Source organism: Neolamprologus brichardi, chromosome 3 (assembly GCF_056152115.1).
Source record: "Neolamprologus brichardi isolate AB-2024 chromosome 3, ASM5615211v1, whole genome shotgun sequence".
In the NCBI taxonomy this organism is placed as follows: Eukaryota; Metazoa; Chordata; class Actinopteri; order Cichliformes; family Cichlidae; genus Neolamprologus; species Neolamprologus brichardi.
In genome coordinates this window covers 10,734,313-10,759,888 of record NC_142106.1, presented here as the reverse complement: position 1 = coordinate 10,759,888, position 25,576 = coordinate 10,734,313, and the positions used below count along the sequence as shown (strand labels likewise).

At 39.9% G+C, this 25,576-nt stretch overlaps 2 protein-coding genes across 2 annotated transcripts in view; both read left to right on the top strand.

Moving 5' to 3' along the window:
• The first annotated feature begins 8,226 nt into the window (after positions 1-8,226).
• On the top strand, positions 8,227-11,693 carry LOC102781328 (butyrophilin subfamily 1 member A1-like). Its single transcript, XM_006808122.3, has 3 exons — positions 8,227-8,395; positions 9,390-9,731; positions 10,977-11,693. Exons 1-3 carry the CDS (start codon positions 8,227-8,229, stop codon positions 11,111-11,113), a joined length of 648 nt encoding a protein of 215 aa, XP_006808185.2. The 3' UTR covers positions 11,114-11,693.
• An 871-nt stretch (positions 11,694-12,564) lies between these two features.
• The window catches only part of LOC148103465 (Fc receptor-like protein 5), a 72,984-nt gene continuing 59,972 nt past the window's right edge, over positions 12,565-25,576 (top strand). Inside the window, exons 1-5 of the mRNA XM_087838809.1 lie at positions 12,565-12,595; positions 15,794-15,829; positions 15,997-16,266; positions 16,346-16,591; positions 16,678-16,705. Coding sequence (XP_087694935.1) covers positions 12,565-12,595; positions 15,794-15,829; positions 15,997-16,266; positions 16,346-16,591; positions 16,678-16,705 — 611 coding nt within the window. The remainder of the gene's footprint in view (positions 12,596-15,793; positions 15,830-15,996; positions 16,267-16,345; positions 16,592-16,677; positions 16,706-25,576) is intronic.

Sequence of the window (25,576 nt, the reverse complement as noted above, 5' to 3'; positions counted from 1 at the left end):
TATATAAATAGTATTTGATATTTACATTGACATATATATTCTAAATGAATGAAATACCACAATTTCTTATGTAATATGGTATGAAAGATACATTAAATACACTGGTTGTTAAAGTTCAAAATAATAGCAAGTATTTGGCACACCAAACAAGCCCCCAACATCAACATCATACTTCTCTAGGTACTGTAGGCAGTGCTCTCTGTGCCTATAGTTGTTAGGGTCTCCACAAATATGTAAATCTGAAAGGAGTTCCATCGATCCAAAACCAATGATATATGAGATAAGATAAACCTTTATTAGTCTCTTATCTTGGAAATATTTTGGCCATGGCCTAAAGTACAAGTTAAGACCAGTAAAAATTAAGGAAAAAATATTTTAGCATATTGGTAATATGTATAACTTCCTCAGATATTTTCTGTCAGGCCAGTGGAGTGTGAACAGAGTGTGCCAGACTTAGATACCAAGTAGAAAACAAAAGACTGAGAATTGGCAGCTAATATTAATAGGTTAGGGAGCGAGGTATTTTTTCTTTCTCTGTTTTGAAAAGGAGGAGATGTGAGACGAGGTCAGACGTGGATGAAGTGCTGGAGAAGATCCAGTCAGGGACGGCAGGACTGGCCACGTTGTTTCCCAGCGGAAGATATTCATAATAACACTTGTTTTTGCTGTGGTATAAAACTGTATTGGCCTGTTTGGTTCTACATATTAAGACTGAACTTTCAACAGGCTTTTACTTTATATCATATAGCACACCATATTCAGTACAGATATTAAGAAGCTGCTGTAATCCAGCACTGCTTGGACTAAAAACAACCAGGTCATGATAAGATGATTTATCAATGTTTAATCTAATACACACCCAGCTGTAAGGAGCGCCACGTCACTATTCAAGTGTTTGTATGTGTCAGCGTTTTATTGTTGACTTTGATATTTTAATCTCTTCAAAGTGAATAAATACAATTCTATTCTCTTGTTAAATAATAAGGAAGAAATCAGTAGATGTTAAGATGTTCTGGCATGTTGTTCAGTGCATGAGTTGACATTGTGAATGATTAGATAAACCTGAAACTTGAACTTTGTAGGTGTCGTGTTGATCAGAGTCAAGACTGAAACAGAAAGTACTTTTAACTGCTGACGGTGTTTATTAAATGTGTTCACTGTACTCTGGAATTGTGAGCTTGTACATTTATTTATTTCACAGACTTTATCTTCATTTATAGACACACATACATACAGAAACTGTCACACTTTTGTCACTTTGTTTTATGTCTCCCACCTACGGAATGAGCAGATAAGAAAGGAATGTGGTTGCTAAGGAGATGTTGCTATGGACACTGCTGTCACACAGGTGCAGGGTGTGGGCCTGTAGAAAACAGGATGACAAGGAAATACAGGTTAGTTTGGTTTGTGGCTGTGCGGTACAGACGGCACTTTACACACAGATTTTACTTTTTATTTTTCTCCTTATTTTTGTAACTTTTTACTTGTTTTTCATCAAACTTATCCTGGTGCCCTTTGATTTACAGGAAAGCAATCGGGTATAGCAAAGCTACACTGTCTATATTTTAGTGGATTTTATGTTTTTGTTTTTGATTTTTTGTCATGATGGTCAGACGACTCTTTGAGGATTTTGGAGATCTCTTCAGAACAACAGTAACAGTAAGTGTTGACACCTTTCAGTTTTTTAGCTCAACAAACTGACACTGTACAGGAAGTGTTACGGCACACACACACAAACTTCCTGAAGACTATTTGCTGTTGTTCGTCTTTTCCATGTTTTCTCTGTGTGTGTTTCTGCTGCTTCTTTGTCCTCACTGTAAACAGATGTACTGAGAGACTCCAGCACTGATGTTTCATAGGAAAGTCTAAACAGTCTCACTGGTTCTCCATAAAGAACAAAGATTTGCTCTCTGTGGCTCCAACACAACTTAAAGGGAATGTGAGACTAAACACAAACCAGATAAAATCAATGCAAAGGAGATAAGAAGACATCAAAATAAATATACAGAAAGTGAGAAACAATATTTAATGGGGAAACATAGAAACAGGAATTAACTTAAATATCAACAAATAACAAGAGAAACAAACACAGGGAACAACTAATACAACCAGGAACTAACAACTCGAGGCTAAATACAGTAAGGCAGCCATTAAGAGTGCTGTGGTCCACTTAAAAAACCAGAAAATGACTTAATTCTTCACTTGAATCAAAAACAAAAGAAAGTGACAACGATATTAAAACTGTATTTTAAAAAAAAACATCAACAACACAGGCTGCTGGCTCTAAAATGCTGCTCAGTCATATGCAAAGTGTTAATGCCAATGTGTGACCAACCTGCTGCTGGGACACAAATTTCAATATAAGGGCAGTAAATTTGGTCCAGGGTAATGAGTAATATTACACACTAACCACCTCCTATTACCAATTTTATTATACTAACTCCATTTATACAGGTGTGTAATTTCAAACTGAATTTCCGTGACTACTGTGGCCCACCTGCAGTAGCTTCACAGTCCACCAGGGGTCGTTGGCCCACACTTTGGGAATAAATCAATAAGGAAATACATGGAACAGCAAATATAAACACTAAGCAAGTTAAGAATGAAAAAGAAAATGTTTAAATAAAGTACAATTCTAACTCCAATAAACTCAAAAACACTGGGTCAAAGCTCCACTATTATGACCATGGTGAGGGAGATGATGGGCTGGCAGAGTAATAGTCTCCCTCTTTCCATTAAAGATGCAAACGGACAGCTGCAAAAGCAAAGAGAGGACATTTTGAGCACACATTGAAGGAAAAAAACATATGCCAACATTTAATTTAAAATCATGTAATATGACTGACATATACATTATAAAAATCTAATAACATTTGAAAAATTACACTGCACCAGAGTATTTGTACTGTGGCCCTGAGCAGCCACTGCAACTAAAGAAAAAAAAACAATAAATATAAGAGATGCTGAAAAACCACACAAAACACAACAGAAACATAAAAAAACAAAAACAAATAAATGATAATGTTAATGATTCTCCACCACCTCGGGACTTCCAGGCCATACTCGGCACAGATGTTTCTGTATATTATGCCGGCCACTTTGTTATGGCGTTCCATGTATGCCTTAACCATGATTGAAGTAGGAAAAAGAGAGGGAGGGGAGAGAATAAGAGAAGTGATATTAATATTTTCTCTGAATACATGACAATTTCGTTTTTTACGGAATAACTAACCTTGTGAATAAAATAAAGTTCACTATCAGTAACATCATAGTACTCGTCCAGCTGTATAGAAACTCCGTCATGCTAACTCACGCAGTACGAGTTATTGTAACTGACTGTAAAAAGTCAGCATAATGAAAATAAACTCCACCTAAACTTGGTTTATATCTGACCCTGATAGACTGCAGGTCATAACTTCTTACCTGGAGTTCAGTTCACCTGACACTCGAACTGGCGGCCGCCTCGGGTCTCTCCTCCTCCTGCCTCCCCTTTCCCTCATCCACCCGCTGGCCTCCACCACTTACTAATGTTACTGCATCTGTGGAAGCTCCGCCATAGCCACCACCAAACAATTGAGTTATTTTTACACATTTCAAGTTCAAGTTCAAATTTTATTCGCCACATGCAGTGGTAGGTTGCCCTGCAGTGGAATGAACCCGCCCCCCGACATTTGCCAGCATCTGGCCAATCCACCACCTTTCATTGTTTATACCGTTACAAAAACCAAAACCAAAATAAAACATCAGGCATACCGGGCCCGGATGCCAGATTTGGTTTTAATTATTTAAGTGGTCTTGAGTGGTAGATTCCCAGGCTGTCCCAACATTTTTCAAAGATTTTCTTTGGATGTCGGCTGATTTTTTGGCGATGAACAAGCTGAGAGGGAGTTTTTCCTTTTTTTATGTGACTGCAGAAAAAAAAATGCATTAAAATAATTGATACTGTTAATTATTGCTATACATTTAACAGCAATGATAGTTAGAAAATAAATCAGATTAGATGTATTATTTAGAAAAAAATAGGGATTTTATGTTTTTATTAGTGCTGTCAGCGTTAATCTAATTAAAATGACGTTAATTCCATAACCGCACTAACGCGGCAAATCTCCATTATTCAATGATTTTTTTAATATATATTAATTTTATAGCATTTTGTTTGATCTCCCTGCACAAAAATCACGATGAATAATAATCAATGTTGATGTGAATCAATTACATGTCCCAGACGCCACCATTAATAACACAAGAAATGTCAGTAGCACTGTGAATATATGAAATTGGGAGTTTTAAGGTTGTCTTAGAACAAGTGAAGTGTACAAACAAACTGGTGTTTAAAGGGTTAAAATGTAAAAAGTAATAACTATTTTATATTTATGAAAAGAGCTGAAGTTAGTTAAAAACTTTACGCAGACAAAATTGCAACAATAAAAAAAACCCATAACAATAAAAGAAATTAGACCTAATCTGTTGGTGGACACTCTTGGCCAAGAACAAGCTGAGAGGATAGTGATGTTGAACAAACCCAGAAGGTTAAATAAAGCTGGTGAACAGAATATGGATCACAAGTCCCCAAAATCCTGGTCATGATGAAATTTTATATGGATTGAACGTGTAAGAACGAGAACAGACGAAGTAAAACAAATTCAAGTGAAATGTCTTAGCTTTGAGTCCCAAAAACACTGGTGAATTTAGGCCAAAGGTTTTTTTAGATGTGCCGTATCAATATTTGTGCAGTTATCAAAAAGTACAAATATCATAATATAATGAACAAGAGCAGCTTAAAAACAAAAGAAAATCCTGAAACACATTTCAAAGAGATCCATTAAAAATTGCTGAACATTACAACCTAATGCCTCTTGGGACATGCGATCTAATTTTAAGCCACCTACAGCAATCTCAAGGAGCCTTCCTGATTAGGTTGGAAGTTTCCAGTCAGAAATATTTTGTGAAATGCTCCCTCAACTCCAGTTTCCCAACACAACCTGAGTAAGCAATCCAAGATGGTGGTACTGAATGCAAACAATAGTAAACGTTATTGATGGGCAGATGAAGCTTCATGAAGCACTGAAGCTTTTCATCCAATTGGTTCACTCCAGCACAAAGCTTCTTGAAGCTTCATTTGCTCTAGTAGGACACCTACTGGACGTAAAAATATTAGTTGGCATGAATTTGAAGAGTGTGGCCTTTTGCACACAGCCTGTAAACGTCAACAACAAAAGGAGTGTGTAAAACATGTATATTGTAGTGATGGCAGTATACTGTGTATATTTATACTGGCAGTATGGAAAATGATCATTTGGAAATGCTTAAAATGGAAATGATCATTTACTGTGAGGTGAGGTGTGGTTGGGGTGTGGACAGTGGTTGTGCTTTTGTAACGTTGAGGTATGGACAGCTACACACTGAGGCCTCAGTCCTGCCTGTTCACATTTTATTCTGTAAAAACTACATTTTCACTGATTTTATGACCTTTTTAGTGGGGAGACCATAGCTAGGATTTAATGATGTAATAATGTGTGTGTGTGTGGTTTCCTACAGAGGAAATAAACAATGGAAATAACAATAAATAAAGAGAATAGACAAGTAAAACACTCAAATACAGACATAATACAATATAGTTAACATACTCAACTATAAAGATCAGAAAAATATAATACACTTCAAACTGCTCACACTATGCAACTAAACAGCATTAGTGCGAGGTTAAGCAACCGTCAGTACACAGGAACTACTTCCGGTAGTTATACAAAATAAGCTTCCCCATTATAATCTGCTGTTATGCTCTTATTGTGAAGGGCAAGCGGGACGCCATACTTCCGGTCGAACTACGTTCGCTATTTTATTAATCCTCGTACCTAATTGTTCGCTACAAACTCCGCTACTTCAAAGTAAACAATCACAAGCATCACATATAACATACAGAGAAGGTCTGCTAACAGGAATGACGTTATAGGCGAGCGACCGTACATGCGTCAACAAAGCTAAACCGGGGTAAGCTAACAACATAAATTAACATATGAAATGAGGGTGAACTCACGCGTTGCATGCGTGGCCTACCGCTCCAACTATGGACTACATTAGTTCCTAAATGGTAACATACTACAGTACTGACACAAACAAAGGCAAAATACAACACAGGTCACTACTTACTTGTCATTTACGCACACATACATTCCTCAGGAATCAGTGCACCCTCTCCGGACCAACACTGCTCATCTGACATTAAACTGCCCACCTTACTAACCGGATGATGTCACTAGAAGGCGGGCTGGCCCAAACTGACAGAAGACTGAATATCAAATGAACTTATATAAACTTATAAACACCAATAAACTATTATATGAACTTTGGGGCCTTTTATACAATCATGGCATTTGATGGTTCACCTGGTCTTGCTCCACAATCGGTGTTCCCCTTATTCTCATGCAAAGCTCTGTAGTGCCTAAGCATGGATGAGGTGTTGTTGTTATATCCCAGCTCCCTGGCACATAGCAAACACTTCACCTTGTACAAAAGTAAAGACAGCTTAACATAAATTGTATTGCACCATCAGTATTATGAAAATACATCTTCTGTAGAAATTTACACACCTTGTTGGGAGGAATGAGATCCCACACAGGGGAGGACATCCTCCTGTTCTTAGCTGGCTCCATTCTCTCCTGACTTTCTCTCCTCACTCTCCTAAACCTCAAAACTGTCTCCAAACTCTCACTAACCGCAACTCTCCATCAAACACTCACATTTTGAATGAAGTCTGAGGGGTTTATATCGCTGTCATAGCTCGCGGCAAAGTTCGAACCACTTCCCGAACCAGTCACGTGGTACAGCCAGGCAGCGAGGCTTCGGACGTCATCATTTTCAGCTCCTCCCATAAAAGCTCCTCCCTCGTTACGCGCATCGCGGAAACGCCCCCTCCATTACTCGACACAAGCTTTGAAGCCTCGATAGAGAACGTCACATCACTAGTAAACATTTCCATAATGTCCTTAGGGATTATTAAAGTACTGCATTCTGATTCTGAAAATATTATGAAGAGAACTTTGTCTCAAAGGGGTTGTAAACGTGGTCCTCGGAGGTTACACGCAAATCATTGGACACATTTGTAAACCTTAATTTATGCTAGTGTATCATATCCAGTAGCGGTTTTTGATACGGGCGACACGGGCGGTTGCCCGGGGCGGCATCGTGGTGGGGGGCGGATAAATAAAATTGCTCGTACTCATGCTGCCCCGACCTCAGCCAGCGCGCACTGGGAATGGCATAGGCACCGATCAGTTTTCTATCGCCGATGTGCTGGGAGTAAGGGCGCCCTCCGTTTGCGAGGTGCGCCTGCTGCCTGCGGCGCAGAGAGGAGAGGGCGGGGCGGCGGGGGATTCTCTGACTGGCTGGAGCAGCATCTAATAACCAACTCGCAAAATAAAACAAAATAAAAGCAAAACAACAAACACGAAAACACCAGACATCATGATACAGACTTATAATTTGCACCGATGTTTTTTCGAAACGTGAAAAGTGAGCGCGAGAGCTCTTGGTGCGCCTGCTCGCTGCTGAAGTCAAAGTAAAACTTTATTGTCATCTCCGCTACATACAGTCCAGTATATAGAGAGACGAGACGACGAGGCTCCAGTTACAGCAGTGCATGTAAACAAACAATAAATAGATAGATAATAAAAAGAGTAAGAAAATAAATATACACGTTAGGACTAGGGGTAAAGGGATCAATAACAATTTTTGCTAGTGATAAGAACCAAAACAAATTACGTTGTTTCTGATTTTAGTGCAATGGGGTTATGTCAAGAGAATTTGTTTCCCCTTGTCACGAGCACGCACTGGGCTTCCAAAATCACGAACAAACAGTATCCCACATCCTTGATATTTAGTTTACAAATACTTCTTACAATGACTAACTACTCCTGAAATGTTGGAGATCTTAGCTCTTTATACAGTAAAGTTAAAGGGAGATAATAACAGGATGATCCTGCCACAATTTGTTCTGCCTGTTCAAATCCCGGAAAAACTATTTTCTGTTGTAACCCACAAACTGAACTGTAATGTAAAGACACTCATCTTTCACTTTTCCAGTAACCTAAAACACCAGTACTTCCGCGTCTAGTTGTTGGAATCGATGCGCAGTCAACTGTATCTGCTCTGTCTACACTGTTCGCATGGGAAACAAATTCGGTACCTAACTGGCACGACACCGACCTACAGAAAGGCTACAGCCCAATGACTGTAGAAGATGGTACACACCCCAGTTCCGCATATATACCATACGTCACTCTACCTCGACTTCCTCGCCAGAGTCGAGCTTTAAGCGTTGTCAGAAAAATGAGAATGTCCTCGTCACTCTGCTCGACTTTGCTGCTGATCGGCATCTTCCCGCTTGTTTCTGGAGGTAAGATTTAACCGTTAGAAACTAAACTGTGTTTCCCTCTGAGTTAAAACGCAAAAAAAGTATGAGTTATGTGGTTAAAAAATCGGCAGTCTGCAGTTTTACGAAAGGAAAAAAATAATTTCGTAAGAATCATTTCCATCTCGATGACCGCGTGCATTAACGAGCTAAATAGTTCCTCCTTGACTGCAAATTTTCACAGAGACGAAAAAAAATGTTAACGCTTGTATCCGTATGTTTAATTTGGGTGGCCTGTACTACAAACCACGCTTTAGGCTTATTTGGGTAACTTATGGTTTAACCGCAGTTTGACTGGCCTTTTCTTGTTTTGTTTTGTTTTGTTTTGTTTTGTTTTGTTTTGTTTTGTTTTTTGTAACCGTATAAACAAAGAAAGGTGGTGGATTGGTCATGATCGACTCTGGGCTGGACCAATTAGAGGAGGTCCTCCTCATTGCTTCGCCAACGGCTCTGACGGCTCTTATCACAGACAAACAGAAGAAAATGGTATTGAGGGAAAAAGGAACGCGATTTGTATCGCATTAAAGCTAGAATGAAAAAAAGACACAAAGCTGGAGTTATTCTGTGTCTTTACGCTACGCTACGAAACTGATCAATTAATTTCTAGTATCAGCTGATGTTTGCTGGAGCCACAGCTGTTAAGCTGCTGGTCATGATATCAGTTTGGATATGTGGTGAGAGGGAAACATGAAGATGAAACCAGGAGACGTCCTTACTGAATCATCAGAGCTGAACAGGTGATGGAGAAACAGGTTTACCTTTTAGGTGACATGAATGAGTTGAAGGGAAGTTATGAACTGTTTCTGAGAGACAGATAACACCAGGATCCTTTTCTAAGTAGCTGACAGCTGGTAACTGTGCAGGGGCGGGTCTAGCAAAGTTTGAAAAGGGACCTTGAAAGTGCTTAAAAAGTGCTTGAATTTGACCTGAAAAGGGTGTATGAACCCTGCTCTCTGCTCTGTGTTGTTTCCTCTTTCAGATCAGAAAAGTGTCACAGCTGTGTCTGGACAGGACGTCATTCTGCCATGTCAGGTTCCAAACAACCACCACTCCATCATCATTGTAGAGTGGAGCAGAGCTGACCTTGAGACAGATTATGTCCTTGTGTACCGGGATGAGAATTTTATTCCAGAAGACCAGCATGAGTCTTTTAAGAACCGAGTGGATCTGCAGGACAGACAGATGAAGGATGGAGACGTGGGTTTGATTCTGAAGAATGTGACGACTGCTGATAATGGAAGCTATAAATGTTATGTTGTCTGGAAAGAGAATGACAACGTGAGGCACAGTAGTATCATCTTCCTGAGTGTTGCTCCTCCAGGTGAGTTGGCAGAGTTCAGTGTGTCTATAATCACAGGTCTATACTATAAAGAGACTTCTTCCAGGTAGCTTCATTCTTAACCCTGGGTTTTCTGTAATATGAAGGTCGTTCTTACCAGGGTAACTTGCGTTCCAGATTATAGATTGACAGCTATAAAATTGCTGCTTACTGACCAATCAGTTCTCTGGAAAATACCATCAGCATTACTGGAAGGTTCTTTGGTTCATTTAGAACTATCCAGAGACGTAGATCTGAAGTACTGTTGAATGTCATTAAGCATTGTGAACTCTATCCCTTGACTTCTCTCTGGTGACTGCAACCGGTTTTCTATAAACATTAACATATGATCCTCAAACAGTACATGTATTTGTATTTACTGACTTAATATCAAATTTGCACATCAACTAAGTCCTACATTTGAATTTTGTTTTATATTTGTTCTTTGCTTGCTCTCAGACTAATGAACACTCCGTTTATTGAAATACTGTATTTTAATCCATCAGACTCCTCCATGTCCTAATAACAGAGTTGTGATATCACACATTTGGCATTGAGGCAACTGTTGTTGTGATTTGGTGCTATACAAAGAAAATTGACATTAATTGAACTTTATTACCTTCAACTTGATTAATATGTCCAGGCTTACTAACCAAAACATTAAAAGTGCACATGCATTCATACAGCACTTTTAACACGGCTGCTTTTTCTGTAGAAGCTGTATTAATTTAAAAAAGTCCAGATGCTTTTCTTTCTAAGCTCCTTAGACTACGACGACCTGGATGACTGAGAACCTTCACAGACAGTAGCTGTATTGCTTTGTCTGCATTACATTGTTAACGTCCTCATATTTTTCTAATCTAGTCTTATCTTCCTTTATAAAATCAGCTGTCTTGTTGCCAGTACACCGATCCGTGTTTCCAATTAGTCAGCTGCCATTGCTACCCCTATTGTGCAAACATGCAGAGGAAGCCCGGGTTAACTGAGTGTGCTGATAACCAGCTTGATGTGAATAATGTTAGGATATGTGAATCCAGATAACTGGAATATGACATGGGTATGTTGAACTCACTTCATAGTACAGAACCCAGAGGTGAAGCTGCTTGATTTGTAGAAAGCAGCTGGTCTGAGTGATGTGATCAGAGTGCAGTAGATAATGTCTGACAGCAGTTTGAAGAGGAAATGGATTCTGTTCTGTTCTTCACTCATCACCTACCTGACAGCTGACACCTCACACCTGTTTCTCAGCTGCAGGTCAGACAGGAGGAGACATGGAGGATGAAGGGAAGGAGGCTACACAGAGGAAAAATGGATCTGTTGGGCTGAAAGTTTGTCTGACAGTTTTTAGTATGCTTCTTCTTGTTGCTGTTGGTTTTGCAGTCTAGAGAACAACAGACACTTCACTTGAAATGTCCCAAAGATTTTAAAGGATTGACTCCGAGTCTCCTGTTTAGGTTCCAACTTTGGTGTTGTCATTGAAAATTTGAAAGTGAATATAATCTCACGATACACAGAAATGAGCAATGCTGAAGATTCAGCAGGTAGATGCCAAATTTGTAGATTTTGATTTGATTTTAAATTTGTATGTGATTTGTATGAGATGTTTGTCCACCAGGGAGTACCCTGAGTGAGTGAGTACCCTGCATCCATGTTGGCAACATGGTTGGAGCACCACAAATGCAATTATCTCATATGAATGGAGTTGGAGCGTACACAAACTGTGGGCCATAAAAAAAGTGAACCAACCTCCTTTGGTGAAATAATGTTTAAATTACTAACTAGTCGTTAGAAATTAAATTCTGCCCTTTAGATACCATATTTCCTTTTGCTAACATATGATCAGTTTGTAATTCCCTCCCTTGGAATGTATAAAAGTTCTTCTGTTTCTGAGCGTTCATGATTTAGACCTGTGATGTTTTGATGTGTGTTTGCTCTTCTGCTTGCCTGCAGTAATAAAATAGCTTGACCACAGCTGACCGTGTTGCAGACCCTTTTTAAAAAAAAATTTTTTTATTTAAAAGATTTGTTAAATCATTAAATCCTAGCTATGTTCTCCCCACTAAAAAGGTCATAAAATCAGTGAAAATGTAGTTTTTACAGAATAAAATGTGAACAAGCAGGACTGAGGCCTCAGTGTGTAGCTGTCCATACCTCAACGTTACAAAAGCACAACCACTGTCCACACCCCAACCACACCTCACCTCACAGTAAATGATCATTTCCATTTTAAGCATTTCCAAATAATCATTTTCCATACTGCCAGTATAAATATACACAGTATACTGCATCACTACAATATACATGTTTTACACACTCCTTTTGTTGTTGACATTTACAGGCTGTGTGCAAAAGGCCACACTCTTCAAATTCATGCCAACTAATATTTTTACGTCCAGTAGGTGTCCTACTAGAGCAAATGAAGCTTCAAGAAGCTTTGCGCTGGGGTGAACCAATTGGATGAAAAGCTTCAGTGCTTCATGAAGCTTCATCTGCCCATCACTACTTTTGACAGTTCACTTTTCGGCCGCTCCCTTCTGCCGTATTTTGCAGCAAAATTATCCACACCCACCGCCGCGCTATGGATTGTGGGATATATGGGACCACAAAGCGTGCACCGGACCACGCTTGATGCATTTAATAATCACACTCAAAATGCGTACTTCAAGCGTGCAGTCTCTGAATTGGGACACACCCTGTGTCTTTCCACAAACAAAAAAGTGAGTCCCCCCACCTCTGTGTTTGAACCAATAGAAAGCTGGTGCTCAGAGGAAGAGGGCGGGCTTTATTTGGTGTCAGTGACAGAAATGACAAAAAGCTCAAATGAGTGAGAAGGACGATGAAGGAAACATCTGTGCTGTGTCTGCTCTGTAAGTAGAATCTCTGTGTTTGTTTGAATTCTTGTACTTTGACTGTCTGCTCTCCTGATAACTGATGATGGAGGAGAAGACATGAAAAACAAATCAGGCTGAATTCAAGTTCAAACACCATGAGGACCAACTGCAGGTCTGAACTGACTCTTTATCTTTGCTCAGGAGTCGAGGAAACACAGCAGGCAGCAAAAAGCTGAACAGATTTCATTACAGTAGATGTCTTTGTGAGAGTTTTCATACAATTATGTTATTATATTCAATGCTTTGTAGCCACACAGAGAAGAGCAGCTACCTGAAGGCTGCTGCAGCACATGTCGTTCTGGATACTGTAACCCATGTGAAAAAGAAAGCCTCAAATTTAGAAGTACTTGACTCCCTGGTATAAATCTCAAATGTGCAACTTAAAACAGATAATGTGTACACTGGAGAGGAAGTAGTGTCTCACTAATTTGGAAGATCATCATTTAGCCTGCAAAAGTAGTTTGCTGCTTTATCAAAAAACAAAAAAAGCCCTCTGTAAAGTTAAAACATCTTACTGTTTATCTTAGTTATATAAAAAGTTGGAGAAAATAAGAACAACCCAAAGTTTTATTTCTGTAGTCAGGCTGACAAAAGTCTAAAGTCTCTTGAACCAACCATTTCTTTAATGTTAACTAGTAATGACTTCATGGATTTTTTTTTTTTTTTTTTTTTAGAAATAGTACTACAGCTACTTTCAACACCATTGATATTTATTTAGACTATTTTTCTCCAAGTAATATTTCTGAGTTCAGTAATTTCAGTAACTACATCCTCCAAACCATCAATGTCTCTTTTAGACCCCCTTCCTACAAGACTGCTCAAGACTACAGTGGCCACATAACTTTACTGTGTTATTTAAGAGTAGTGGATAAACTGTTAGGGCGGCACTATCGTCTGACATCAAGTTCTGTTATCTGACACTGATGGCCACAGTTGGTGTGTGGATTGTGTTATGTTTTAATTAAAATGTAGTCTTCTGTATCCATACCCTAGGAGCAAAATGTGTGTGCAGACTGTTCTAACAGTAAAATAATTACTCCAGAAATTTTGGGGTGTGGTGTGAAATGTTGCTAAGAAAGAATGAAAGCAATTAGCTTTTTATAGCATTAGCAATAAAAAATGATAATACAGAGTAGGGCTGGGCGATATGGCCTAAAATTCATATCGCGATATAATTTGAAGCATGTGCGGCAACGATATATATCACGATATATTCTTTTCTTCTGTATAAGGTATTTTCCACACTATAAGGCAAACTTAAAATCCTTTAATTTTCTCAAAAATCGAGAGTGTGCCTTATGTATGAATTCTGGTTGTGCTTACTGACCTCGAACCGATTTTAGCATGCAGAAATCTGTTAAAAATGTTTTGATGGATTGTCAGAGCATTACGGCTGCCGTAGTGAGGAACTTCACGGAGTAATCTGGGTCCAAAACTCCGTCTTCTTCAGGTCCCAAAGTCAAACGAACACTAAGAGTTAAAAATGGTCTAAATTCTTTCATCTTTAATTAAATCATCAGCGTTGCTGCTTTATTGGGTGTAACAATTAAGTTTTACATCCAAGCATCCATGAAAACAGAATATATTAAATTTAACGGAGTTAGAAGTTAACAGGAAGTTAGCTCGCTAGTTTGCACCTAAACATTTCATACCATGTTCTGACTGAGAGATTTTTAAAACTAATTAAAACGTACAGCTCTGCTACGACTTCCAACATAAATGAAGACAGAAAACTAAACAGCAGTGGCGTTTGCAGGGTTACTAAATTTGGACTACCTGGTATATAATGTTGTGCTACGTGATTGCTAGCGACACAGCTATGTTAGTACAGTGAAGCTGGAGGATGAACGCCAACTTTTTTTCCACTCGATAAAAGTTAACGTGACGGATTCTGGTGGTCAGGGACAAATGCAATCGCATAGCAGGATGCTATACACGGGCCAAACTTCAGTCAGGAGAACAACTGAGATCATTCATCAACAATACGAGGTTAGTCATTAATATACTGCAACAACATGGGAACAGAGCAGCTGCGAGAGAATTCAACATTAATGAATCAATGTTACGGAAGTGGAGGAAGCGCAGTTTTTGGCTTTCCCCATATTTCAAAAGCGCTTCATCTCTTTGCTATGACTGTCGCCCGCCATAATTTGCAGATGATAATGGTTTTAGCCGCTGCGATGCTTTCGACCAAAACAGGCGGAGCTTGATGACATCATCAACATGCGCTATCGAGATAGAGCGATATGGGTCGTGTCCAAATTCATGGGCTGCATCCTCCTGAGGACCCGGCCTTCGTGGTCTACGTGGGCCGGGTCCTCAGAAGGTCGGGTAGGCCGGAAGTAAACGGCTGGGGAAATTGGACGGTCTAGCCTTCTGATTAGTGTCACCGCTGTCTCGGTGGAGTTTAATAAACTCGGTCGTCTGCTCCTTGCTATCTAAAATATAACAGGACACTGGCGTAAACTCTCGACCGTCTCACACTTCAGTTTAATCAGTTTTCTGTTTGACGTTTATTCAGCTGTGTGAAAACTAGGACTTTAATCTCAGCCAAACCAATTTACTCAGGAACAAATCAAACGGTGAAAAAAGCCCAACAATAACATTTTTAGGTTGTCTAAGTGACTTATATATTACGTTTAACCTGAGTAGCGAAAGACTGCGGCGATATGAAAGTGATGTGCCGGGAGTTGTGCCGTTCTCGGTGGCTCCAGTGACCCTCGAGCTCTTGGCTTGCTATCGAGCTGGTGGGTAGCAGACGTCTCCGAAAACGTCGAAGCACTTTTGCAAATATGCGATATCTTGATAAACCGAGCAGATATTTGAGCTACTTTCTCGCCTGAAAATATGTTAAAACTTTATTTTGTGACCCAGAAAGATTAGTATGAGTAATTTTAAAACTTAGTAGCGGCCGCCATTGTTGGAAACTGGAGTTTGGCTGAGCCGCGCTATGTCGCTGTGACGTAATCAGTCTACAAATGCGGCCTCAGGAGGAAGCAGTCCATGAATTTGGACACGACCATAGTCAAAATCTCTATCATTGGCCAAATTTATATTGTTTCTATCGCCCACCCCTAATACAGAGGCCTCATAGAGGCACAGTGGTTAATGCTGTTTGTGTGGAGTTGTTCTTCATCTTCACCTCAAATCAACCTGAGTGTCATTTCTCTTTAGTTCTGATCTCACTGCTGAGCTGCACAACAAACCAAGGTCAGTAACCTTCTTCTGTCACAGTTTAAATGATTAATGCTCACTGATATGACCTGATGGGGTTCATGTTTCACAATGGAGCTCTCATATAAAACTGATGAAATGAATGAATAATTATCAGCATGATTTGATAAAAACAGATCATCAATTCATTGTAACCCTCACAGCTCGTCTGACTGTGAGTCCCAGCAGCTCTCAGTTCTTTAAAGAAGACTTTGTGTCTCTGAGCTGTGAGGAGGACGACAGCTCTGCTGGATGGACTCTGAGGAGAAACACAAGCAAACGACAGAGGACTCAGTGTGGAGATGGGTGGGGAAAACCAACTGGTTTGACAAATTCTTCCTGTAACATCACTGTTTACCCATCTGACAGTGGAGTTTACTGGTGTGAGTCCAGAGAGGGTCCCATCAGTAACATGGTTAACCTGACAGTCACTGGTAAGCTGAGTGTGTGGAGTTAGTGTTGATGAAGCTGTGTGTACATGGATGAAATGCTGTAGTTTGTCTCTGTGTTGAGGTGGATCAGTGATCCTGCAGAGTCCTGTCCTCCCTGTGATGGAGGGAGATGACGTCACTCTGCTCTGTAAAACAAAGACCACTCCCTCCAACCTCCCAGCTGCTTTCTATAAAGATGGCTCCCTCATCAGGAAGCAGCCTACAGGTCACATGACCATCCAGCATGTTTCCAGGTCTGATGAAGGCCTCTACAAGTGTGACATCAGCGGTCATGGAGAGTCTCCATCCAGCTGGATCACTGTCACAGGTGACACACTCACCTGTCTGTGTTTCTGCAGCTTTCAACATTCACAATGTGACGACAACTTCATGACTGTGTTTGCTTTATTTTAGACAAACTCACCACCACACCTCCACCTACATCCACACCTCCATCTACATCACTCTCTCCTCCTGTTCTCTCTGCGTTGACATGTGTTGGATCAGTCTCTGTTGTGGTTCTACTGGTGTTACTGGTTCTGCTGGTGAGACGACATGCCCAAAGGAAACCTAAAGGTGAGTTCTAGATGTTACAGATTTTACATGTGTAATTTTTTTTTGTTGAGATTAAAATCAATCTGCTAGATAGCTTTTTGTAACCTCAGACTTTATGGGAACATAACACAATCACAGAAGCATACTAATTAGTGTTAAGCAGCATCCAAACACAATGTTGTATTGTCATTCACCAAAGCTTGAGCACAGACTTTCTTTGTGTTCTCTTAGTACTTTTATCTACACAGGAGTTGCATTATCTGTAAGACACTTGCATTAAAAATGGACCAAAACCGCATACAGAGTCCAGAGGTTCAGAGTTGAAGCTGAGCAGACAGTACCAAATTTAATTAATTAATTAATTAATGTAATTTGGCACAGTTGTAGAAGTAGCAATACATCTTTCAAAAATGTTATTTTTATTTTATTATTATACATGCAATTTATGTGTATGGGACACATAACTTAGAGATATGTCTCTCTCCATCCATTTATACAGTAGCTTTATAATAACTGCCAAATTATGTAGCATATATCACTTCTTGGTTGATAGACTTCTTATGTGTTATGGATAACGATTATGGAATAGAGCAATCCTCAGGCAGCAGAAACCCAAGAAATAGGAACAAATGGAGGAACCATCATGAAACGGCAGGCCCCTGCATGGTATGTACCACCGGCAGATAGAGGAGGTAACTGACATCCAGAAATCCAACTTCCAATTGTCTGGACAAAGCTGGACAAAGCTGGACTGAATGTTTAAAGACAGCTGCAGTGATAGACGAAGTAATACCGTTTGACAACAACATCAGGAAGAAGGAACACGAGAAACATGAGATATACCAAGGGCTCAGAGAAAAGCTCAAGAAGATGCGAAGGGTGAAGGTAACAGTGGTAATTGGAGCACTAGGTGCAGTGACTCCCAAGCTGCTGGAGCGAGTGACTCCAGCAGATCCCGGGAACAACATCAGACATCTCTGTCCAGAAGAGTGCAGTCCTAGGAACAGCTAAGATACTGCACAGCTCCCAGGCCTCTGGGATATATATATGTGTGTGTATATATATATATATATATATATATATATATATATATATATATATATGTATATGTGTGTGTGTGTATATGTACATGTGTATATATATATATATATATATATATATATATATATGCAGTATATAAAACTGCACAGAAAATAACTGACCACCCAGCCCATTGTTCCTTCACTGGTGCTAGTTTCAGTCATTATGCAAATGTATGTTTGTAAGGAAACCTGCAGTCAGCTGAGACTAAAGAAGTCACGTGGATGAGTGACAGACGTTTCTCCCACTGAAAACGCTACATCCAGATGAACAGAATTAAATTTTTGGGATTTACTTAACTGTACAGCTTTACATTTATGGGATATCAGTATTTATAATTTCATCTCATCCTCTATGCATGTTGTATTTTGCAGAGAATGATCGAGCTGCAGAAGATGTCAGTTATGGACAAATCATGGTCAAAGAGAAACACAGTGAATTAAAGATGAGAGGTACTGCTGCATTTCTCTATCTCCATAATGGTTTAATTTTATAGCCAGACATTAAGGATTTGGTTTAGTAGCTTTAAAAAAAAAGACATTGTTCACCATGTGAGTAGCGTGCTGTCATTTCCTAATAATCATGAGGCTGATGGGAATATTATGAGTTTCACCAATTTGTTGTTGTATCAGTGCTGTCAAGTGATCACCACCGAGTGATGAATTGATTAAGATGGTGAGAAAGACTGTCAGGCAGACCTGGAAAACCTAAAGATTAATGAGAAGGAATATCTGGCAGAGGCTGCTGTTCATGGGGTTTTTAAGCATTCCTCACATTCCATGTAACGAATGCTTTTCCTCTCATCCTGGTGGAGGTTGAGAACATTTGGTCTAAATGGATGACATGGTGGTCACAGCTAGCAGGAGCTGTCGTCACAATGTTGTTGGTGCCTTCTGATGCCCAAATTACATACAGTGATATGAAAAGGAGAGGAAAAGGGTAATTAATTAACCTCTGCCTGTAAAACTCTTTCAGTGTCCACTACCTGAGAATGCTCTGTATTGGCCTAGATATCTTATAAACCTCATATGATTTGATACATAAAATCTTATTTCAGCAAATCAGTGGTAAATAATGTTAGTGCTAATAAAGTGGCAGGTAAACAACATCCAAAATAATCCTGTGGCCATGGGCTGTGGTTTGTGACTCAGCTGTAAGAGATAGAGGTGGGGCAAGATGGCTGAGGGTACAGTCTCATGTGATCATGACCACAGTGCTGGAGTCTTTGAGTCACACTTCTTCCACCAACTCGAAGTTCAGGGTTCAGGGTAACACTTGGACAGATGCAGCCTCACATAGGTTATGTAGTATGGTTTGTGGATCTGGTGTAGTGAGGATTTGGGTTGGATGGCTGAGGGCTCAGTGCCAGCAGGTACATCAGCACACCTTACGTGCTGATTATGTTCTCTTCCTTAGATTTGCAGCAGGACTGGAGGAGTAATTGGATTTCACAGGGAGTGATGATACAAGTGGAACAAGCTCCACTGTCTGCAAAGACAAAGCTCCATCCAGACAAATTCTTGGAACTGTGTTGAGTTGTAAATACTGTAAATAAGGCACAGTGTGTAGAAAAGCTCATTGTTATCTGCTGTCATTAAGAACAATCTGCTATAAAAAGTCGTCATCCAGCAGGCCACTGGTGTGAATGTCTATTGTCAGATTTTACGTTAGTGCAGTGGGTCTTGGTTTCCTCCTGGTGTACAACAATGCCCTGCCTCATGTGGTGAGAGTATGCAGGGCATTCCTTGAAGAATTAAGGGACTTATACCATTGACTGACGCTCACCTGACCTAAATCTAACAGAACATCTCTGGGATGTTATGTTTCAGTCCATCTGATGCTTCATGGTTGCATCTCAGATTGTCTAAGTCAGCGGTCTCCAACCTTTTTTGCGCCACGGACCGGTTTATGCCCGACAATATTTTCACGGACCGGCCTTTAAGGTGTCGCGGATAAATACAACAAAATAAAATTAGTACCGGTACCGAAAAAAAGAAGAGTTATTCATAACACACGTGAAAAGACCCAGGAAAACCGAGTTAACGATAAAAACGATAACAAAATAACGCTGAAAACCGATAAAAACCCTGAAAACTATACATTTCACACCTGAGCCTCAACTCTCACGGCCCGTTACCAAACGACTCACGGACCAGTACCGGTCCGAGACCCGGGGGTTGGGGACCGCTGGTCTAGGTGGTAAGTGGTGTCCTGAACCAGATCTCCCAGGACAGAATCTGCAGTCTCATTAGGGGCATGCCCTGACATTGTTATGAATGCATTCAAGCACATGAGGGCCATACAAACTGAGTTTCAGTATAGAGGTCCAGCATATTTTATTTTTTTTTAGTTTTTAAGTAATTTGATTTAAATAACTTGAGTTAATTAGTGATTGACAACAACTTGATTTCAAGCACTTGTCATCTACCCCTGTTGATTGTCTGGGTGGTGACTTTCCCTTTTTAACAAAAAGATCACGCTTCTCACCTCCTCCAACTCCAGGGCACTGGAGAACAGAGTCTACCTGTTTGTTGAACTTGGAATTCCAGAGGAACAATGTGTTTTTGATTGCCAAACAGTGAATAAATTCTGTATCCTATTCAAGCACTTGTACTTTCAATTAAGAGGCATTTTTAAATGGATTTTAAAGGTCTTTTAATTATTTATTATTATTTTTTATTTTGTTCTGAGTGTTTGTGGAAGCAAGATGGAGTGTAAATCATGGTACATATTCATAATGAATTTGACAGATCAACAGTGGGACTCGTGTGTTTCAGGAGGGCATAAAGAGACTGAACACACCGATGAGTCACTACTGACTTTTTTAAAATTCTGTTTAAAAACCACACAAGCTGCTTCCTCTTGCTGATTCCAGATCAGGCAGTAACAGCGTTCATGTTGTCAGAACAAGTTTGCTTTTTGCTCTGTGGTGAAATATGTCAGCCTGAAAGAAGACAGCAGCTTTGTGGTCGTCTGCCCTCCTTTTTATGCAAACATCCCCCCAAGGTTCTGTGTGGTTACTGTGTTTCACAGAAGAGCTGCTAAGAAGGGGGAAAGAAACTATGCAGCTTTAAAAAGATTTTTACTTAATCTCTTCATGAAGAACAGGACAAATATTTTGCCATAGCTGCAGTATAGAAAATAACAGTAATGTAATGTGTGTAAATTCTTAATTTCTGCATTTTACTCTACAGAGAGCGATTCAACTACAATCTACTCAGAAGTGAGAACAGGCGACTTCTGCTATGGACCGAAAACCACCAGATCAAGGAGTCCCAAAGGTACAGCTGCACTTTAACTTTGTACCGAGCCGAGCAAACCACATCTTCACTGAGGCTCAGTAAGTCTAATCTCTGTCAAAAACAATACTGTAATGTTGTTTGAACTGTGTTTGTGTTCAGACTTTAAACCAGAGCCAGACGCCATCTACTCTTTACTGAAGTAGTCCACCAGTCCAACCACTCATGTCCAGCTGCTGGTCTCTAACTGGTCCCCCCAGCACCTCAGACCAGAGGACATATGGAGCAGCAGTGCAGCAGCTTCTCTGAGTAACTGCATGTCATACTTTTGTTTTCTCATAACGAATGACTATAAGGAATCATGTTTCATCGTTTTTGGCAAAATTATGTGGCCTAAATATCACATCCTATTTATAACTGGTGCTTTAACTGTGTTTGTTACAAAATCAGCAATGATAAATAATATAAATATGTTCGTGTGATATCTTTGATGACTTTACTGTTATTTATATAGTATTCATGTTTGTCGTCTCCTGTAGCAGCGATGTAATTTCTCTGTGTTTTTCTCTCAAGGGTTCAAAAAGACATTAAATGGAAAACTTGACTTGTTGGTTGTGGCTAACTGATACACATCTCTCTTCGGTACAGAAAAAACTGAATAACCGCAGACTCAAAATAGTGATGAGTGGCTGAAAACTGCACAGAAAAAACCCTTCAGTACAGGATGTGCACGTTTGAAACCAAAGCAGCCCTGCTTTTAAGATTTCGCTTAAAACGTTCCTTTTTGCTAAAGCATATAGTTACAGCTGTTTAATTTACATATTTATTTTGATATCACCCAGAAACCAGACAGCACCAGCTCACGTGTTAAAAAGCAAAAAAGATGTTCATGTTTGTTATTCTTTCTAAACAAAAACACTGAAAAAGTCTCTCATGGAAGCTTCTCAGCACAGACATGAAGCGTCCGATTCACTAAACCTCATGAACATGTGACTCACACTGGTCATGTTTCCTGATCCAGCTCAGAGCTCCTCCTGTTAAATCTCTCAGTGCACTTTAAATGTGATTTGAAACCATTTTAAAGTCTGCTTCCATCCATCGTTAGCCTGTGTAGCTGTAGACAGGATGTGAAGCCACAAAGGGGTCTGAGCTAATGTTTAAACAATATTCAAAAACAGTTTGTCTTCAAACTGCAGAGTAACAGAACAGAAGTGTTGAGTGGGTTTGCTTAGCTTTGTCTCACGTTGAGGCAGCACGCTGTCCTAAATTTAACAGCAGGAAATAAAAGAGATGAGCTCTGCAAACACATGAGAAGAAGACCTAAACTAAACTTGTCACCACAGATGTTTAGTATGACAGGACACTACAAAAGCCATCTAAGTCTTTAAGATGGGGCTCCTGTCACATGAGTTCACTGCTGGTAACATTAAACTGGGGCCTCTGGAAACACTTACCTTCACAAACAGCCACCACACAACTCAGGACTTGAATGTGAGGCTGAAACAGACGTGGGTCATCCCAAAAAAAATTAACAATCACATTTTATATGATTTATAAAGCTGCTGCTGTTTTCTTCCTGTTTAAAAGGACTTCTTTCTTCCCACGGACACTAACTGCTGCTCACAGGGATTGCCTAATGGTTGTGGTTTTCCTTTGGTTTATCTACAATATACAGATGCCTGGAGTTGGCTGCTGTTGTTAATTAGTGATATAAAGATAAGACAGAATTAAGATTTGCATTCAGTTATTTTCTATGAAGCTGTAGGCACTGGGGGACACATGTATTTCTCACTCACTATGTATTAACAGACCTCTCTGTATTGAATCGTATCTGTTATTAATCTCTGTCTCTCTTCCACAGCATGTCTTTATCCTGTCTTCCTTCTCTCACCCCAACCGGTCGCAGCAGATGGCCCCGCCCCTCCCTGAGCCTGGTTCTGCCGGAGGTTTCTTCCTGTTAAAAGGGAGTTTTTCCTTCCCACTGTCGCCAAAGTGCTTGCTCATAGGGGGTCATATGATTGTTGGGCTTTTCTCTGTATCTATGAAGCGCCTTGAGGCGACATTTGTTGTGATTTGGCGCTATATAAATAAATTGAATTGAATTTAGTGGGGGCTTTGAAAACATCTTGAGAATCAGACGCTCAGTTTTTCACATTCTGATGAATCTTTGTGGGTTGAGCTAATAAGTTATAACTATTAAACATAGAAGTGATGAGTGAGCAGCTCCCTTGCTTGAATTGGAAGTTTGAATTTGTTATAGATCACCTGGCTGAGGATGTGACCCATGCACCAAGACTCAGAGTCCCTGCTGCGGCAGCCTGGTTTTGAATCCTGCCTGGGCTCTTTCCTGCAGATTGTTCCCTCTACTTTACTGTCCTAGCCAATAAAGATAAAAACAAAAACTTGGATGCCACAGACAAACTGCCCACCCATCAAAACTTCATCTCTCTAGCCTTGCTCTCTGTAGAGTCTTTGGCAGCATTGCTATCCAGTGGTGAACACCCCTTTTTTCCTTTAGCTCACTAAACATTTACAATGTTGCTGCCATGACAAACTATTTGATAACAAACTGTCTGAAAAACAAACTGTTGTACCGTTAATGTCGACAGGTTCCCATACATTTTGCACAAATGACAGGGAGCAAGGTCAGGAAGTACAAGTGGTTTTTTTTAATAAGCCCTTTATAATCAGCAGCAATAATTTACTCTGGAGAAAATATTTGCAGCTTTAATTTAATTTATAAGCAAAATGTATGGTGCATAACTAAATGTAGGCTTTTGGTTTACAAGTTAAACTCATGACGGAGCTCTTATAAGCCACTGAGCTTTAAGCCAGGTTGCTTCTAACTTCTCCTTTCTGCCGCAGCTTCCTCATAGAAGTTTTGCTTTCGGCTATGATATTTCATAATCGAGTATATCTTTAGTAGTATTGTGCAATACTAGAAAACTTGAAACTACCCCAATACCAAGTAAATACAGGACAAGTATGACCAATAAAAGTACAGATACTGATATGTTAATTTTATGAAGTCAGATTATGTCAGTGAGAGCAGTGTGTCATGGTCCTGGGTCGTTGGGTTTATGAAGTGATTTATATTTCCTGTTTTATTGTGATAGTCTTGTGCACTTTGTGTTCCTCGATCTTGTTGTTTCTTGATTTGTTCCAAACTGTTTCCAAACTGAGTATTACTTATTTAAGCTATTTACACCTGACTTTCAGTATTGTTGTGGATTAAAGGAATAAAGTTAAAGTTTGTTTAAGTTAACTTCTTTTCGCTGCAGTGCTGGGTTTGGGTTCACCTTTTGCCCAACATGCAACGAATCCTGATGCTGTTTGAATTCTTGACTGTCTGCTCTCCTGATAACTGATGATGGAGGAGAAGACATGAAAAACAAATCAGGCTGAATTCAAGTTCAAAACACCACGAGGACCAACTGCAGGTCTGAACTGACTCTTTATCTTTGCTCAGGAGTCGAGGAAACACAGCAGGCAGTGAAAAGATCAAATCATTCACTCATTATATCAACACAGCTGCACAGTGGACACATCATCAATGAACAAATTTATTTATAAGCACATTAAATGGCCTGTATTTGTATAGCGCTTTACTAGTCCCTAAGGACCCCAAAGCACTTTACACATCCACCCATTCACACACTGTTGATTGTTCAAGCTACATTGTAGCCACAGCCACCCTGACAGAGGCGAGGCTGCCGAACACTGGCACCACCAGGCCCTCTGACCACCACCAGTAGGCAACGGGTTAAGCTTCTTGCCCAAGGACACAACGACCGAGACTGTCCAAGCCAAGCCGGGACTCGAACCAGCAACCTTCTGATTACAAGGCAAACTCCCAACTCTTGAGCCACGATCGCCCTGATCATTAAAAACCAACCCAGGTTGTACACAGCCAATCAAACAAAGGAGAATATTCTCTTTCTCAACATGGCATGGAGTGGTTAGATTTGCTTTTAACTGAACTTTGGTGGATCTTTACATTGTGAACCTTTATGAACACATTTTTCTCACCTTTTCCTCTTGTAATGTCTCAAACTGAGATTGATATGGAAGTAGAATCATATTTAGCTTCATGAAGATTATTGCTGACTTCAATAAGATGGATTATCATTACAGAGCATGTGGGGGATGATCAGCAGTGTATAAATGTGTTTACCATAAACATGTGTATTTAACTCTGTACTCACTGAGTGTTGTTCACTGTGAGCTGGACTGTGTGTTTGTGGTCTGTGGTTAACTGAAGCTAACAGCTCTGCAGTCGTCCAGCATCCTGTTTCTGATAGAAAGAAAACACTTCAGCTGCAGCTGTTTCACCACAGAGCTGTTCAGTTTAAACACAGGAAGCAACACGGAGACGTCATCTGGAAACTCTGGACACAAACTATCAGTTCATTCAAAGTTAATGATGAATTACATCAAGA

What these genes read in the sequence shown, in the direction of transcription:
- LOC102781328 (XM_006808122.3), top strand. Translation starts at nt 8,227, where the DNA reads ATGACTGTAGAAGATGGTACACACCCCAGTTCCGCATATATACCATAC. An exon ending in CTTCCCGCTTGTTTCTGGAG is followed by an intron (nt 8,396 to 9,389) that starts GTAAGATTTAAC and finishes TTCCTCTTTCAG; the next exon opens with ATCAGAAAAGTGTCACAGCT. An exon ending in CCTGAGTGTTGCTCCTCCAG is followed by an intron (nt 9,732 to 10,976) that starts GTGAGTTGGCAG and finishes CCTGTTTCTCAG; the next exon opens with CTGCAGGTCAGACAGGAGGA.